General features: G+C 37.7%; 1 protein-coding gene across 1 annotated transcript; it reads right to left on the bottom strand.

The window, feature by feature from the left end:
• Positions 1–15,202: 15,202 nt before the first annotated feature.
• On the bottom strand, positions 15,203–15,976 carry LOC145126003 (putative germin-like protein 2-1). The gene is made up of 2 exons (XM_079061410.1): positions 15,844–15,976; positions 15,203–15,739 (listed from the first exon to the last, which is right to left on the bottom strand). The coding sequence occupies exons 1-2, from the start codon at positions 15,944–15,946 to the stop codon at positions 15,204–15,206; spliced, it is 639 nt and encodes a 212-aa protein (XP_078917536.1). The 5' UTR covers positions 15,947–15,976; the 3' UTR covers position 15,203.
• Positions 15,977–18,923: the final 2,947 nt, after the last annotated feature.

The raw sequence follows: 18,923 nt of genomic DNA, 5'->3' as shown, positions 1-18,923 counted from the left end.
CAAATTCAAACACTTTCGTCGTTACATATAAAAGGGGAATTCAGAGTTCATTATACGTTTACGCGATCAAATCAAACATTCCCAAATTCTCTGTTCTTCATCTTCTTCAAACCCTAACAATGGCGACTACTGCGCATGTCGATCCTTCTACTGAAGATACTTCCTCTGCACCAGTTATGAAGATTCAATCTACCAATTATTGTGTGGATGGTGAACTTTCTCAATGTCCTGAGGAATTCAAGATGCTTATTGTTGCTTTAAAACACTCTGTTTTATCCAAAGCAATGTTCAATTCCTTTTCTGTTCCGGTATCCTGGCTTTCTCAAGCAGGATCTACAGCCACATACAACAAAGCCTCTGATTCAATCACTTTTCACCTTATCAATGATAAAAAGGTTAGGCTTTCCAAGAAACTGTTTTGCCAGATTCTTGACATTCCAAATACACCTCCTTTTGTTGAATTTCAATTTTCCCAAATTATTCACATGTTTAATGAAATGGGATATCAGCCCCCATTGTCAAAGATAAGTGACTTTAAGAAGTCTGGTCTTCCAAAAATATGGAATTTCTTGTTTGGGATATTCTTGCGTTGTTTAACCGGAAGAACAGTTGGGTTAGATAAAGACAGGATGGAGGTTTATGCCATGGTGGCTGGTTTGTACTATGATCTTCCAGCAGACTACTCTACACAGCTATGGAAGGAATTTCAAAAAGGATTAGAGCTTACGAATATTGTTAATGGCATTTCGTGTGCTAGGTACTGGAGTCTTATTCTACAACATTTTTACAACAAGGAAGGCATCTTGGTTTCAAATGAAGAAGAAAAGGTTACTTTTCAATCTTACCATTTTCCAAAGGAGGTTGTTGACAATGCTGACGAATTTCCAAGTGTTGCTCGGATTCCCGATGCAATGCTTAAAAGGGTGGATTCTACGAATCCGGTTTTGCAGGCATATTTGAAAACATTTGATTTTTCTATTCCTACGGGAATTTTGCTACCACGCGAAGAGAAAAAGGCGAAAAAATCGAAGAAAGATGAGCCTACCTCACATGTGAAGAAAACGAAGGGCTCAACATCATCAAAATCTCCAAAGAAGACGCCAGAAAATGTTGCTGTGACAGTCGAAGCAGCGCAAGTGATTACGCCAATAGTGGAAAAGACTCAAGAAAACGTTGTTATTCCTTCGAAAACAGGAATGTTTCGAAGAATCAAGATGAAATCCACTCATAAACGAAAGTCTTCATCACAGAAGCTGATTCGAAAGCATCAGATTTCTCACCAAGGAGTCTTGATTCGTGAGGTACCTGTTCCTGTTTCTCCTGGCTCCAAGAAACGAGCAGCAGAAGACATGGCAAAACATTTGTCACAATCGAAGAAGAAGAAGACAAAGAAGACTCGCAAGATTGTTTCATCATCTGAGTCTACAGAAGAGGATGAACGAGTACCAGAAACTCCTGAAGTCACCTCTATTCTTACAAGTTCGATTGCAGAGACGACTGTCATAATCACACCTGAAGTTTCGATTGCCAAGTCAATTTTGAGGAGATGCGAACTTCAGGCATGGGTGCAAATATTTCGAAATCTGCAGACCAAGGTCCATTCATCTCTACTCCTTTCGAATCATTGGTTTCTGTTACACCAACATCGACCATTCCTCTCACATCAACTACTATCTCACCAACATTCGAACATATACTCAATCAACCAATTACTTCCATTTTTTCCTCTCAATCAACTGATACACCCAAACCATCTTCACCCGCTGAAACTGATCATGAAGGGTTTGGAGGAACATTCGAAGACTTAGAGTTTCATGATGAAGAAGAAGATTTTTCTGATCATATGTTGATGACCATGAAACAATACAAAATTTTGAATCAAAAGTTGAACTCCATCATTCAATCCCAAGCTGATCTTGGAGGGGGTTCATCAATTTCCAGTTTGGAGGTTGATTCAATGTTGAAGCTGTGTGAGTCGATAATTATTACCAAAGTGTCCGGAATGTTGAAAGCTTCTGAGACGGTGCTTATGGAGAAAATTGATTTCACAGATCACACCAATGAACTTCGCATTCAAAAACAAAGATCTGATTTTATGGGTGAAGTTAAGGATCTGCGAACTGTAACAAAAGAACGTCATGTTCTTTTTGGTCAGGAAGTCAAAAGAGTGAGGGAAGATGTGAATTCCAAAATTCAAGAGATTAGAGAAGACATGAACAAGGAATATTTATCTGTTCAACATGATTATGCGTCCTTAAATCAGAAGGTCGATATCATATGTGATGCTGTCACTCGATTTGTCAAGCTGTACGAAGGTTTGAGTCCACAAATTGCTCAAATCTCCAAGACTGAAAATGAAAGTTTTGAAGGAGTGATGAAGCTGTTGAAAGAGTTGAAGGAGATATCAACGAAACCAGTTTCGTCTCCGTTGATCACTCCTGAATTTTTGTCACAAAAGTTTGTGCAGTTGGAAGCCATACTTAACAAGCAGCTTGCCCCACTATTTCGCATATCCAGTCTTCTTCCCACAACTACTGCCCTACCTGTTTTCACAAGGGTGCAAGGGGGAGAAAGGAAGTCAGCAGAAGAAGAAGCGAAAGTGGTTGGCAAAGTTTTTCATTCGAACATTCCTTCAACAAAGCCAGTGTTTGTGTCTGCTCAACCAGTGACTTCAACAATTGTAACAACATTACCAATTACACGAACAATTTCGAAAGGAATTATTATTGGTAAACCTTTGGAGTCTGGTGGGAGTGGTTCGAAGCCAAAAGACTCAACTGAAAAATCTGCTTCGAAAGACAAAGGCAAATCAATTTTAGTTAAAAAATCTAAAGAAGAAAAGAAGGCTGAAGCTGAAGCTGAACTCGAGAGAATGAGGCTTATTCAAAGCATCATGACTCAGAGGGCTGGTGATCCAAAGGGCATGAATAAAGGAGATCCAGCTAAGCATTACAACTATGAAACAATCGAAGCCTTAGTTGGCTTTAACCACATGTACTCATTTGATAAGAAGCCAAAACAGAGTTATGTGGTTACAAACACTGATGCTTGCCAGTTGGATTTCCCTGTTAATGAGATGATGTTTATCATGCCTCAATTCAAAGCAGAAGGAAATTTCAAAGAAAAAGATGAAGGGACCCATATGAAGATTCGATTTCATGCAGTTCTTGACAAAGCACCTGAGGAAGTCTGGTCACTAATCAAGATTAAGAAGGTGATTAGCATGAAGAAAGATGTGGTCTTCGAAAATATTATTCAAAATGTCAAATATGTTGTGGCCAGAGCAAATGGTAAAACATGCGAATTCACCATTACAGACTTTCTCTGATGAACTTGTATGATCTTATACAAGTTGCATTGCTTCTGAAAGACAAATCTTTTTCATATTTGCAAAATACTGAACCAGAGGAATTTAAACTTGGAGTTGCTCACATCAAAATTTTCATTGAGAATTATTATGAGTGTCTCGCACTAACTGATGTGGAGCTGGCTACTGCAAAGGGTATGGAAGTTAAAGTTCCAATGGCTCCTTCGTTGACTCAGACTGAGTTAAAGAAGTATGCTGATGGGGAAATATGTTTAAAGCCATTTGGAATTGTTTTTTCTGGGAAGGATAAAGCTGGAAAAGCGAAGCGGTTTTTGTTCCAAGCCAGCGAAGTGGAGAGATATTCAACATCTCAATATACGAACTTAATTGTTCGTATGAACCACTGTAAAAAGAATAATGAAGGAGACAAAAAGGAATTGAAGAAAATCATTTCTTGGTACACTGAAGTTCGAAGAGTTTTGCTGTACTCCATTACTCTACTTACAAACTGAAGACTTCGACTTTGATTACAAAGGGGGCGATTGTTAGGGTCGAAGTGTTGTAATAGTCGAAGTTTGTATTTAGGGTCTTCGAACATTTCTGTAATTTTATTTTACTAAGGCATAATATTCGAAGCATAATGTTTTAGTCCTTAGTATATTTTTTGTACGCTTTCCTCTCCTATAAATAGGAGTTGTTACTAGTGTCTTAGTAACAAAGTCTTTACAGAATATTCTTTGTAATCTGTAAAACTGCAAAAGCGTAATAGAGCCAAACATATCATATTTACATCGGTGTTCAAATCTTGCCTTCTTACTTTGAATTCATGCTATAATTCAATCAATACTTGATTCTTTGTCTCATCACATGTTAACAAGAAGCGCATCGGCCAACTCCAAAAGGATGGAGTTTTGGAATCATTTGACCTAAAGTCGGATGATAGTTGCGAGTCTTGTTTACTTGGAAAAATGACAAAGTCACCCTTCACTGGTTCTTGTGAAAGGGGTGAGGGTTTGTTTGACCTCATACACACTGATGTGTGTGGACCCTTCAAAACCGCCACAAGAGATGCTAATCGCTATTATGTGAGTTTTACTGATGATTATAGTAGATATGGATTTATCTACTTAATCAAGCATAAGTCTGAAACCTTTGAAAAATTCAAAGAGTTTAAGCAGGAAGTGGAGAATCAACTGGGCAGGAACATCAAGATGCTCCGATCCGATTGGGGAGGAGAGTATCTTAGTATCGAGTTCCTTGACTATCTTAAGGAATGTGGGATTGTCTCACAATTGACACCTCCTAGGACACCACAGTTGAATGGTGTGGCTGAGAGGCGCAATCGAACCTTGTTGGATATGTTTCGTTCCATGATGAGTCGAGCTTCGTTACCAATCTCATTCTTGGGGTATGCCTTAGAGACTGCCGCCCATATCCTGAATCTAGTCCCTACTAAAAAGGTTGCCAAAACACCTCATGAGATGTGGACTGGGAAAGTTCCCAATTTAGACCACATCAAGATTTAGGGTTGCGAGGCTTTCGTGAGACGTAAGTCTCATGATAAGCTCGAACCTCGAAGTGAGAGGTGCATTTTCATCGGCTACCCACAAAGATCCTTTGGTTACCTCTTCTACAGACCTAGTGAGAATGTGGTCTTTGTATCTAGAAGAGGAGTCTGTCGTGAGAGAGAGTTCATAAGCCAAGGAGACAGTGGGAGGCAAATTGACCTTGAAGAAATTCAAGAGTCAAGTGGTGAAGGAACCTCAAACCCTAGTAATCAACCTGAGGAGGAAACTCTTGTTGATCCGAATGACGAGCTCATACCTCTGAGGCGTTCCACGAGAGTTAGGAATGCACCTGAGCATTACTATGGTTTCCATATTACTGCGGAAGGTGATACGCTTATCAGTGATAGTACACTGGTAAGTCTGGATGAACCTAACAGCTACACGGAAGCCATGGCAGGCCCTGAGGCTGCTAAATGTAGTCCATCTATGACAATCAAGTTTGGAACTTAGTTGACAATGTACCAGGTCGTAAGACAGTCGGGTGCAAATGGATCTTCAAGAAGAAGACCGACATGGATGGTAATGTACACACTTATAAAGCGCGACTGGTTTCAAAGGGCTATTCTCAAACTCCGGGAGTTGATTATGATGAGACCTTTTCACCAGTAGCAAATATTAAGTCTATTAGGGTTATGTTAGCCATTGCTGCATTTCATAACTATGATATATGGCAAATGGATGTCAAAACTGCTTTCCACAATGGAAAGTTGGCTGACGATGTTTACATGAGTCAGCCAGAGGGTTTTGTCAGTACAGAGAACCCTAATAAGGTGTGTAAGCTTGAGAAATCCATTTATGGGTTGAAACAAGTACCTCGCAGATGGAATCTTTGCTTCGATGAGAAAGTCAAAGAGTTTGGCTTTTCGAGGAGTGAGGATGAGTCCTGTGTATATGTTAGGGCTAGTGGGAGTATAGTTAGCTTTTTGGTGTTGTATGTGGATGACATACTACTCATAGGAAATGACATCCTAACCTTGCAGGAGGTTAAGTCCTGGCTTGGGAAGTGTTTCGCTATGAAGGACCTTGGGGAAGCTGCCTATATCCTAGGGATAAGGATATTGAGAGACAGGAGTAAGAGACTAATTGGACTTAGTTAGAGTACTTACTTGGATAAGGTACTGAAGAGGTTCAGTATGCAGGATTCCGAGAAAGGGAATTACCGATATAGAGTAACGCCAAACTGAGTAAGACTCAGAGTCCGAGTATAGAGGCTGAGATAGCTGAGATGAGTCATGTACCATATGCTTCCGCTGTGGGCTCAATCATGTATGCTATGACTTGTACTTGCCCTGATGTGGCCTTTGCTTTGAGCATCGTCAATAGATATCAAGGGAACCCTGGCAAGGCTCACTGGACTGCGGTAAAGAACATTCTCAAGTATCTGCGAAGGACTAAGGACTGGGTCCTTACCCTTGGTGGCAGTGATGACTTGAGAGTGGTAGGATATAGCGATGCTAGCTTTCAGATTGATAGGGATAATTTCCGCTCTCGGTCAGGCTGGGTATTTATCCTAAATGGAGGAGCAATTACTTGGAAAAGTTCCAAGCAGGAGACGATAGATGATTCAACTTGCGAATCAGAGTATATAGCAACAAGCGAGGCAGCAAAGGAGGCGATATGGCTAAAGAACTTCATTGGAGACCTTGGAGTTGTACCAGCTATAAAAAAGAGCCAATGGAAATTTTCTATGACAACGAAAGTGCGGTTGCCTTAGCTAAGGAACCAAGGGATCACGGGAGATCCAGACACATTGACAGAAAATTCAATTTCATTAGACATCGAATAGAAGAAGGACTCCTCGTGGCAAAGAGGGTATCATCATATGAGAACCCAGCAGATCCCCTCACGAAGGGATTGAGTAGGGTTAAGCATTTACACATGCGAGGCGCATCAGGCTGAAGGATGATATTAGTTTTAATAATTAGATAGATTTGAAACTTGTAAAATGTAATTGACATTTGATGACTAAATAAAAGTTGTTGTTTATTTATGAGTAAAGTGTTGCTATCTTTTGTTAATCGTTTACTATTGTTTCAATTTTGCATGTTTTGACTTCCAGGATAATTATATTATTCAAACTCTCCACAGTCAGTCATACTTTGGAAGTAGGTATTGAATTAAGACTGTCATGAATTGGGTTTGTATATTGTCTAAGGTGTATTAGACATAGCAATGGTTGCTGCAACATTCATGAGTACTCATAAGTTCTGAGTATTAGACTCAACCCATGCTCAGTAGCATCACTTCATGGAATTTATCTCGCGTGATCGTGAGACGGTAATATCATATAAATCTTCAAACATAGAGATATGAGTTGTTGACTATGAGTTGGTTATACATTGATTGTACGAAAACGCATTGGTAACTCGATGTTATAAAACGTGCTTTTGTGCATAATTCAATAAGTAGTCAGTACAAGCATATGTGTCGAAGTTTATCTGTTCCTTCTAGGATTAGAAGCGATATCTGGGCCCCTCGATGATTTTGTTTTGACCTATGTACCGGGCCCGGTCAGAACCTAATTGATGTGTTGAATTTAGTTCTATGTCAAACAGATCAGAGATCGAGAAACAAATGCTGGACAATAAGCAAGACCATGTTCCATGTATTTGTCCGGCTGATATCTTGAGAGCAGAGGATTATATGATCACTTATCTCAAATGGCGTATCATCATCATCATCTTAGTTCCAAGAGACTTTGAAAGAGCTACGATTGCTAGTCGGATCCTGAAGTCATATCTGCAACTATAGTTATTAGACTTATCCAAGTGGGAGACTGTTGGATATAGTGTCTAAGTCCATAACTATATTTGGTACGTACTTGACCCGAACCCGGCATGGTCCATTTGGGTTGCATGGCATTGCAATACTTGGATAGACCAAAATGAGAGAAAAGACACTTAAGGTTTATTAATATATTATAAGTACTAATATATTAATAATATTATTTAATTAGTATTGATCAAAGAATTAATCTTGGATTAATTAAGTGATCAAAAAGAGACTAGTTAAATATATGGGGTTGATTGTGTAAATAATCTATTCTTGTATAGTGGGCTAATGATCCATGGTTTGTATGGATTGGGTTAAAACCCATAAGGTGCTCCATGGATAGTCCATGGAGGTTACAAACCCATGGATCATGGAATATGAAAAGCCATGACAATTAGGGTTTACACGGTGTAACCCTACTTGTGCCACAACTATATAAAGAACCCCATGCAAGCAAAATCGGCACTACTACAAGCAAGTAAGAGGGCTAGCCGATTTTTGAGTATAGTGAACTTCTCTCAAGGTTATTCCAAGACTTGTGGTGTTGTGTGAAGCATTTGAGGCATCACATTTGGGGTGCTAGGCTCACAAAGTCATCAAGGAATCCAAGCTACTAAAAGGTATGTTATTCTACTTGAGTTTTGTATTACAAGTTCCCCATAACATGCTAGATAGGAAGTAAACCTTGGAAAATCAAATTTGCATGTATTTAGAGAAAACATAGATCCAATGTTTCTAGGGTTGCATGTACACCGTAGGAGTGTTAGAATGCTCAAAAACCAACACGATAGCACTCTCACGGGCCCAGAAATCATCCGAGAAACTACAGAAAAGATCATACAAATCCGGGAATGATTAAAAGCTTCAAGAGATGGACAAAAGAGCTACGCCGATAAGAGACGAAAATCATTGGAGTTCCAGGTTGGTGACCGTGCTCTTTTGAAGGTCTCACCCTGGAAAGGCATGATACGCTTTGGGAAGCGTGGAAATCTGATTCAACATACATAGGACCATTCGAGATCCTTGCTAGGATCGGTCCCGTAGCATACAAACTTCAGTTACCCCAAGAACTTAGCAACATTCATCCCGTCTTCCACGTCTCGAACCTTAAAAAGTGTCTATCCGACGAGACACTTGTGATCCCTCTTGATGAGATCGAGATCAACGAGAACCTCAATTTCATGGAAGAACCAGTCGAAATCATGGATCGGGAAGTCAAGCGAACAAAACAAAGTCGCATACCGATAGTGAAGGTCCGCTGGAACGCCAAGCGGGGACCTGAATTCACTTGGGAGCGCGAAGATTCAATGAAACAGAAGTACCCTCATCTCTTTCCGAGTCCATGATTTGTATTCTGAGTTTGAATTTCGGGACGAAATTCCCTCTAACGGGGGGATGATGTGACAACCCGAACCTTTTTCCAGTTATTGTTAGCCAAATTCCGTTAATAAAATTTGTATTTTATTGGGTTCCGTCAAATTCCTTTGGTTTGGAAAATCATTTAATTATATAATTGAGTTTTATATACGAGTCGGAACCAAAATCGCGCGAAAAAACCCGAGTTTCTTTTGAAAAATCAAAGTTTTCGGCTGAGTGATGTTCGCGGCCGTACACTCGTTTACGGCCAGCAACAGGTGGACCCCACCACCGACCTTGAAAACCCCCTATAAATATGAGCCCCTACCCCTCATTTACACTTTTCTGGCTGAAAACTCTCTCCTTCTCTCTCTAAACTCTTGACCGTAAACACCAAAAACACCCTCCTTCTTCCGAAAATCATCAATAAACACCTTTGGAAGTTGTTTTGGAGCATCTAAAACACGTTTTTCCTCGAGTCCAACATCAGTGTTCTTGAGTTTACGGTCGTACGCGCTTCAAATCTTCAAATCTTTAAAGACCGTAAACTGTTTACGGCTGTACACCCTTCAAATCTTCAAAGTCCCTTCACGAACACCGTTTACGGCCGTAAACCCTTCAAGGGGCAGTTCACGGCCGAAAACTCTTAACGGCCGTAAACCCCTTCACATCATGAATCTTGGCTGAAAGCCCACTTTCCCCGATTCAATCGAGTCCCGGTAACATTCCTAAACCAAAAACAAATGTTTTTCCAACACTAAAATAAATGGTGTCGCTAATAAAATACATATATGTATTAATTGTTATTAGGATCCCGTTGAGTGCCGCGTACGTCAACTCGAGGGTCTTCATTCCCAGTTTCGTTGTCTGACGCTTATCCGCAATTAACAGTGAGTTCATACCCCTACACTTTTACTATTTTCACGTTTTCTGGGGGGAATAATAGCCAAACACAAATGATTTTGTGAATTTATACAAAAGGATTTCAATACCTTTAAAACTGATGCAATTAATACAATCATATAGTTTCCACATGTTTATAAAATATCTAAATATTTTATCCCTTTTGTAACCTACTGAGCATAATGGACGTTTTCTGATGGGTTTAGCCCATAAGAACATCCTATGTGCTTATGCAAACCCTAATGCTTGGATCTACGTTTCTCTATTGTACATGCAATGTATCCAAGACTTACAATCTTAGATCTAACATATTATAAACTGAAATTAGGGTTTAGAGAATTACCTTTGATTGTTATGTAGCAATAACAATCTCAAATCCTCCTTGTAATGACTTTAGAAAGCTTAGAGTCACAAGTGTCACTCCTCTAATGGCTCACAAACACCAAGAGCAAGAGGATGAAGAATAAGGAGAAAGGAGGCTGCCCAAAACGTCCAGAAACCCTAGTGGAACTCTTAGCCACGTTTTTGGGGCTTAAGGGTACTATATACACATGTAGGCTATTAGGGTTTTCAACTAGGAAACCCTAATCTGACTGCTTAAGCCCTAAGCAGCCCATGAACCCTTTTAGAATATCCCTTGGACGATTTCTAATGGGTTTCCCCATAGAATTCGTCCAACCTATTATTCCAAGGTGATCCATAGCCCAAATGCAATTATCTTATAATTACAGTTCCAGTCCCTTAAGTTTAATTAATCTCTTTTAGCCACAAAATTAATTATCAATTAATTCTTGACTAATATTAATTAAACAATATGATTTCTCCTTTAATATATTATTCTCATAATATATTAATAAATCATAATTAATCCTTTCTCTCCATAATTCATCCTATCAAGTTGCTTTGGTGAAGGCAACCCAAAAGGACCATGCACCATCGGGTCAAGTACATACCAAAATAGTTATGGACTTAGACACTAATCCAACATTTTTAACATACAGCCATAAATTGCATAGTTTTCAGATCAATACACGAATCAAGTATACAACATACATGCAAACTATAATAGGTATAGTTTGGGATTTCAATACATAATTTTTACAAATTCAGAGTTTATACATTAAAACACATATAAACTATGATATACTTAGTTTATGATACACGATATACATTACTGCTTTCGAAATCGAGAGTACTATGTTAGATAATTATTCAAGTATAATTATTGTTACTATACAAGTATACAACGGATTCAAATACAAGAGAATAATACAGAACCACACGTAAACTAGTTAATATAGGATTGTGAGATAACTCTTCAAATGTACCTTGCGGGGTACAGGTTAAATCCTATCATAGTATAATCGGAGTCTCCTAGAGGGAGAGCGTGAGATTTGTGAATAGATCTATTCGGGACTGACAATCCCACACCTGAACTGCTAGCTACAGTTAGGAAGGCATGCCTGGGGTGACAAATGTCATTTATCCGACACTTGAAGAACGTCGTAAAGGTCACTAGTTTATATCAAGCATGGTTATACGACTCACAATAGTATAAACTAACCTTATTGTTTACGGGATTTCATTCTTAATTAGTTTTATTTTTCATTAATAAAACTGGTTCATACTACAACTGGAGGATTCCAGGGATTTCAACTCATAGTTTTATTTTAAGTAATGAAACTACTATACATACTGGTGGTAACCAGGGTTTTTCAAACAGGACATTCTATACATTACTGGTGATAGCCAGGGTTTTCATACAAAAGGTTTTTCATTCAAAACAACGATATACAATACATTTGGTGGTAACCAGGCATATAAGTTAATACATCGTACACTACTACAGAACATAGTATCAAACATATATGTTAGAAAATATCGGATTTTCTTGGAAAGCATACATACATTTTACTGATTCAACGACAAGTTTTCATTACAAAAACATGCTTATGAACTCACCAGCTTAATGTTGATACTCTTTTCAAAACTTCTTGTATTCTCAGGAGATCAGTAGACAGGTACCTCAGCAGACTTTTGAGAAGACAGAGCATATAGAGTTTCGTCTTTATTTTTGCTACTTTTAATGTATATAAATATGAATCAAACAGATGTAAATATCTTTTCTTATATTCAATGTAATGGTTGTGTTACTGCGATTACTATGATTCAATTGTTATGATACTACATATGACGTCATCCACCCCCGAACGTTTCCGCCGTTCCGGTTTGGGGGTGTGACATTAAGACATCTCCTTAGGGTCATATATGAGCTTGGAAGTCCTTATCTTAATCATTAAGAACTTTTGTGGGAGTTTTGGCTCTCTGCTGAGTACACTAGGCATACATAGGAGTACGATCACCGTAATGTGTGGTTTGCGCATTAGTAGCTTGTACCGTGTGCTTTGGGGGTGCATACACGGAGCGTACCCTTGTGGTACGCGGGGCATACTCCCCAGTATGCCAATTTTGGGCCTTTTAAGGTTTGAGCCTTGTTGGGGCATTGGACTTCTGGCTTTGGGTTATGGATAGACTAAGGGCTTTCCTGGAATTAGGTCCATGATGGTTTTTGGGCTCAATTAGGAAGATGGACCTTATTGGGCCTTGGGATGCCATTTAGGGATTTAGGCTTTTTTAGCAAATGGGTTGGGCCTTGGTTTTGGGCCAAGTAAGAAAATGGTAAAATGGCCTTTTACCCTTAAGGAATTGGGTATTGGAGTGGGCCTTGGATTTTGTGTTATCGGGTTAGTTATTAATTAAGGTTGTAGTTGGTGCAAGCTTATCCGGTTCAGCGACCCGAGCAGTTATATGGTTATCAGCGGATCGAGGTGAGTTCCTCACTGTATTTAGCAGGTCGAAGGCGCCAATTCCGGCTAAAGGTGCACAAAGGCAGGATCCAATCCGGTTTTGATTACGTCATGAAAAATCCAATCCGGTCAAAATCGGATCCGAATTCGGTCAAAATCCGATCCAGTTTCAACCAAAATCTGAATCCGATTCTAATCCGATTTCAAACCGATTTTTACTGGGTGTTAGCGGATTTTGGGGCGGATTTGGATCCGGTTTTTAGCGAAACCGGTTTTTGATCCAATATCAAATCTAATTTTTTCCGTAGTATTAGGATCTGGTTTGAATCCGGTGGATTCGATCCAATCCGATCCGGTTTGGTCAAATCCAGTTTTGACCAAAACCGGTTTTCGGATCGGACCGGTTTCAAATCGAGGATACGGTTTTGGTGTGCATCTCTAATTCCGGCCCATGGATTGTATGCTTAGTATGCTAGTTGTCTACGTGACTCTTACATGTGATATGTGTTTATATGTTACCAGGAACGGCCCGATGCCGAGCGGGGCCCGATATCGGGCGAGCCCCACTATATGTTTGATATGTATGGTATGTGGTATTTTGGGGAACCCGCTAAGCTTCGTGCTTACGTTTTTTTTATGATTTTGGTTTCAGGTATTTCCGGTTCGAAATGGAAGGGCCCAGCTTGATCGTAGCGCATCCACTCATGTTTCCGCAATGTGATGATTTTGGGATTGTGCTATGATTATTGTTTTATTATCAAATACTTTTGGATGTGTGGATAAAAGATAAATGATGTTTTGATTGAACTAAAAATGAAATTTTTACACCTTCATTTTTCGGACGTTACATGGGAAGTATTCAGGGAGTACTCAAATTTGGTGAATTGTAAAGAAATTAATTTTGGAAAAATTATATATATTAAAAATATCATAAGTTCATTCAATTTTATAACAAAACAACATGTTTAATAAATAACTATATGATATATGTTTAATTTCATATTTAACAATTATAGTCGTTTGTTAAAAAAAACCCGACTTTGACCGCGTTTGATTGAGTTTTTCCAAGTTTGACCGAATCTTTTCGAATTAGTCAAGTTGGATCGGTTTGCTCTGAGTTTGACTAATTTCGATTGTTTGACAAATTTTCTGAAAAACACATCGGTACATACCCGATTCCGAATATTCGGAAGTAAGTCGAGTTTTACAACACTGATTTATTTATTATCATTTAATCATAAACATATTGGTTCACATTATAGGCTGACTAGATTGGAAATACAGTTATAGGAGATAATTCCCTTATTTTCACCTTCAGATATATGCAACAAGGATATCATCCGTGTGTTACACCATGTTCCTTCCCGAGTTTCATTAAGGGAAGGAAGTTGAAAGAAATGGAAAAACAACTTTCCATCCTAACTTACCTTTTAATTTGTAAAGAAAGAAATTTTCCTTTCACTTCTCCAACTCGAAAACATAAAATATAATTTCTTGCACATTCTTTTCTCTTAGTTTCTTTTCCTTTTTTTCTTTACTAAAACTTTTTCCTTTTTTTCTTTACTAAAACTCAAAAACTAGGAATGATTATAAAACATCTATAATTGGCCGTCAATCGGCTCTTGTCTAGTTTACATTTCTAAGAAGATGGAACTTTTGAAGCACTTGATAAATATCCATGTTAGCATCAAATACTATATGTTATTCCTTCTTCTTTTTTTTCTTTTTTTTTTTTTAATATTCGTAATCCATTTATTCATTTTTGGATATCTTTTATGATTACATCTCTATTATGTGTAATAATTTCATACAGATTTCAACGTCTCTTGGGTTCAAGTTTTCGACGCTCCACATAGAAACCACCTATCATCGGCCATCTTTGGTGTAAATTCTTTTCCCCAGATACACACGAGCTTTTAAAGTATTTATAAATTTATCGTTACATGCACACTTAGCGAATTCGTTGCTAATTACATGCAGATTTGTCACATACCATCTATTTTCTAAAAAATATTGTTTTGCCATGTACTCTTTCGCAAGATTCCGATTGCCCCCATAACTCACGGATTGGCAACCGATTAGATATCCTGGTTTGTGGTGATGACGGTACATGCACCACAAAGTGTTCTGTAAATTATGCGTTTATGATAAAAGTTTTGATTTGTTACAAGCATAATATATAGCATCTATAAGTTGGTTTAGAAAAGTATGTTATCATTTTCAAACCCTTTTCAAAAAAATCTCAGATTATATTTTTAGACATTCTTCTTCATTTGTCAATCTCGTTCGTTCATATATATATATATTTTGCGCTCCCTTGATGGTGACAAAGAAAGCAACTCCATGCAAACAAATATTTTCTATATATTAAAGAATTAGCATGCAACAAAAAAATAAAACATACAATCAAAATGCAAACTTTAATGAAATAAACCTCAGGCTAGAAAAAGGAACAACATTTATGTTTCTTCCTTTCCAATCCTTTTACATCTAAAACTTGATCTGAATAGCACTGATAACATCATCACTAGCTTGGAAGGCCTTGGCAAGAATATCAGTTGATATATCTGGTTTCGAGCCAAAAATCACATTTGCAATGGGAATCACACCAGGATTCTGACTACTCAATGCTGCGATTGCAATGGCATTCGTCTTTCCAACGTTTCTTTGGTAATGTACAAGGTTTACTGGGAAAACAAAAACATCACCTTTATATAGAACTTTAGTAATATGACGGTTTTCAGGGTTTGATGTGACAAATCCAACCTCAAGACTTCCTTCCAAAACAGTCAAGATTTCAGTGGCACGAGGATGCGTGTGAGGTTGGTTAATCCCCCATGGAGCGTAATCAATACGAGCCATTGAGATTCCCAAAGTGTTGAGTCCTGGCAATTGTGTCACAAAAACTGGGGTTACCCGTGAGCCAAGGGCATTTGAGGTATTTCCCATCATGTGTAGTCCAGCAAAGTAGAAGTCGTTGGCTTGAACTAAACTCGGGTTTTTGCAAGCAAATCCGTTCACCATAACTGTTATAAGAAAACGATTATATAATAGACATCGAAACCAACAGAGCTAGAAGTAGATTTTCTAGTAATGAAAGTGAGAAAAATTAATGAAATGATCATGGTACCTTGAGCGTTCATGTCTGCAACGCAGAAATCTTGAAGAGGACTATGGTCGGCTGCCATGGCCATAGAGAAAACGAGAGCCAGAAAGATGAAAACACAAGCCATTGTTGGATCAAAAGGATGTGAAGTTGATAGATGTAATGAGTTTGTGAATGGAAGGTTTGAAAATGTAGGTCTGTTTATATACCGAAAGTAAGCAGACTAGCAGAGACGCCATGGATGATAAGCAGATCATGCCGTCCTGTGAATATTTGAAACAGTCGTATTATGCAGGCAAGGTGCATAAAGAAGACAAAGGTTGATGAGCCGGCTTGGCCCATGCATGGCAAATTTGTGGATTATGACATCAAATCTAGTCAAAAGTGTTTGATCGGCTGTTTTTAGGTTTTGTCGTGATTTGATTTCGGTTCAAAGGATTATTAGATTATATATTGTTAATTTGGGCGTACGAGTGTATTTAAGGATATGTGGTTTTGTAAGTTGTACTTCATGAATTTGTATTTTTTTTTTTGGAAATTAAATATTCTCCTACGTTTTATTCCTATTATCCTCCTATCTACATTAAATGATGACAAATATAAATTAAAATATTATTAATTTCATTAAATGTGTCATTAAATTTGATGTATTGGTATCTACGTTAACCAATTTTTCGGGTTAGAAGTTTTGGTTTTTTGGTAGAAAAATAAAACTTCTAATTTAAAATAAAATAATAAAATAAAAATAAATAAAATAAATAATTGAAAATATGAGTAAGTAATAAAATAATAATAATAGATCTTATTGCTACTTAATATTCAGAAAATAAAATAGTTTTAGTGTCAAACAAATTATTTTGTTAGAAGGGCTATTTGTATCAAATGAGTGAAACTTTTGTTTGACTTGAGAGTTGACCAAATTAGTGCCTAGAAGCAAGTTTGAAAAGCTTGGGATGGAGAGGACCATATACGAAATAGCTTAAGTTCTTTAGCTAGTTTGGATCCTTTTTAAAAAAGAATGATAGTAAGGAGGGACTATAGTCGCATACGTGGTAATTGTTGGATCTATTCGAAACGTCTTTCTTCCTCATTCTTTTCCATCACTTATTCATCCCCCTTTCCACCCCATGACCGAATTCCCTCTCTAAATCCATGGTGTTTTGATCATTGAAGTTCCTATGTGGATCCTTGGTCAAATTCTCTTACAATCTAGAATTTAGATGTTGTGATATGTCCGCTGAGCTTAACGTCGTCTCATGGTAGTCTGTATGAGTCAAGCCATGAAATCACAACAATGAAGAAGATGCGTTAGTCGAAGTCTGGGAGGGGGTCCAAGGACGAAGCTCTAACGGTTTAGTTAGTCTGGGTATGTATGTGAGAATACAAATATAAGGGTTTTAGCTGTAAGGAAGCAATTCTCTCCTCTGAAGGAGAATGATTCTTTTTATACATGTCATATGTTGAGCCTGATCCCAACGATTTCCTTTGTCTCGTCTGGGCTGACAGGACGTGGAGAAGTCTCATTGGTGGATCGTGCATCACTAGACATCCTCTCTGCTATTGGTGCAGAGGGAATAAAGGATAATGCTCTAATCATTACACTTGTTGCCGTAGGGAGCGTTCAATTGTGTTTTGGTGTCACACCCCCGGCCGAGGCGATGGAACACGCCGGCATGTGCGACTAAGTTCATGGATCACAAGTAAACTGAATATATAGCACAAGTACAAAAATAAACAAAATAGCATTCGTGTTCCATCTTGATATTTGAATACAAGGTTCTTACAGATAATAGTACATGAATTGCCTTAACAGATAGGCAGATATTACAACAGCTAGTAAATTATGTCACCTGTAATCCAATTCGTCTTGAATGTCTTTTTAGTGATTTCCTGAGAATACATGTAATTATGAGGGTCAACACAATGTTGGTGAGAGTTACATGTTTTTTACTATCAGCAATAATACTTATAAAAGTCTAAAAAGTATTTTTTTTGTAAGTATAACAATACTTAAAATTGTGTTTGTATGGAGCCTTTGAAAGCCAAAATGTATATTTGTATAAGTAAATCCATACTTAAGACTGTGTTTGTAAGGAATCCTTGATTATACTTGAAAACCAAACTGTACTGTTACATAAGTAATTCCATACTTAAAATAGTTTTGAAAGCAACCAAGCCCATGGTTTGTAGAGAGAGAAAGAGAGAGAGAGAGAGAGAGATTCCAGTTAATATTTATACTGAGTCCTATAACCGAGCTATGTGACTGGATGTACCCCCCCTAGAACGCTTCATTGGACGGTGTAGTAACAACTGTAGACACTTATCACCCGCTTTGATTGATTGGTCGAGGTTGTAGCTAGCAACCGTAGGTAGGGATGTCAACCCCGTATAGATCTATACATATGCATCTTGCTCCGAAGATTAACGGTTATAGTAGTGTGGGTATGCTAAGTGTTTAGACTCAGCTAATGAATATAGTCTCACTAAAAAGCCCTTAACAAAAGTATGTGAATAGCTCTCAACCCTAACTTAATTGTGATTAAGTCACTAGGCATAATGAATTTCATTGTATAAAGTTTATAAAAGTCGAGTATGTTTGGTATGTACGTAAAAGTATAATGTACTCTCTTTTATAAAAATATATGTTTCAAAGTAATGAACATGTGTACATGTATAAACGTTATATATTTAAACATATAAATATACATGTATAGTAATAGCTTGAATCCTTGAAATACTACAAAGTTTTATGATAGGCATTTTATGACATACAATGTCACATAAATCATATATTTTGTATCATGTAGAATTTGTTGTGTGGACTAGTTATTTCACGATAAAATAACCATCATAGGTATACGAAAAGTTTATACTAGTTTATTTGTAACTATATGTTAAATTGTAAATAACATTTTTATAAACTAGATTTACTGTATTGTCGCATAAAGATAATATATTTGTATAAACAAAATATATAGGCACATGTATCCCCCTCCGATATAATTAGAAATGTTAAAAGGGGTCTTAAGCACTCACCCTTGAAGAATGAGTTCGATTTGTTCGGAGCACATTTATTTTTGGGACATGAGTTCGAGTTGTTCGGA

Source organism: Lactuca virosa, chromosome 7, assembly GCF_052849685.1.
Source record: "Lactuca virosa cultivar CGN04683 chromosome 7, Lactuca_virosa_CGN04683_v6, whole genome shotgun sequence".
In the NCBI taxonomy this organism is placed as follows: Eukaryota; Viridiplantae; Streptophyta; class Magnoliopsida; order Asterales; family Asteraceae; genus Lactuca; species Lactuca virosa.
Note: the sequence above shows the minus strand (reverse complement) of the source record. Positions and strands in the feature narration are given on the sequence as shown.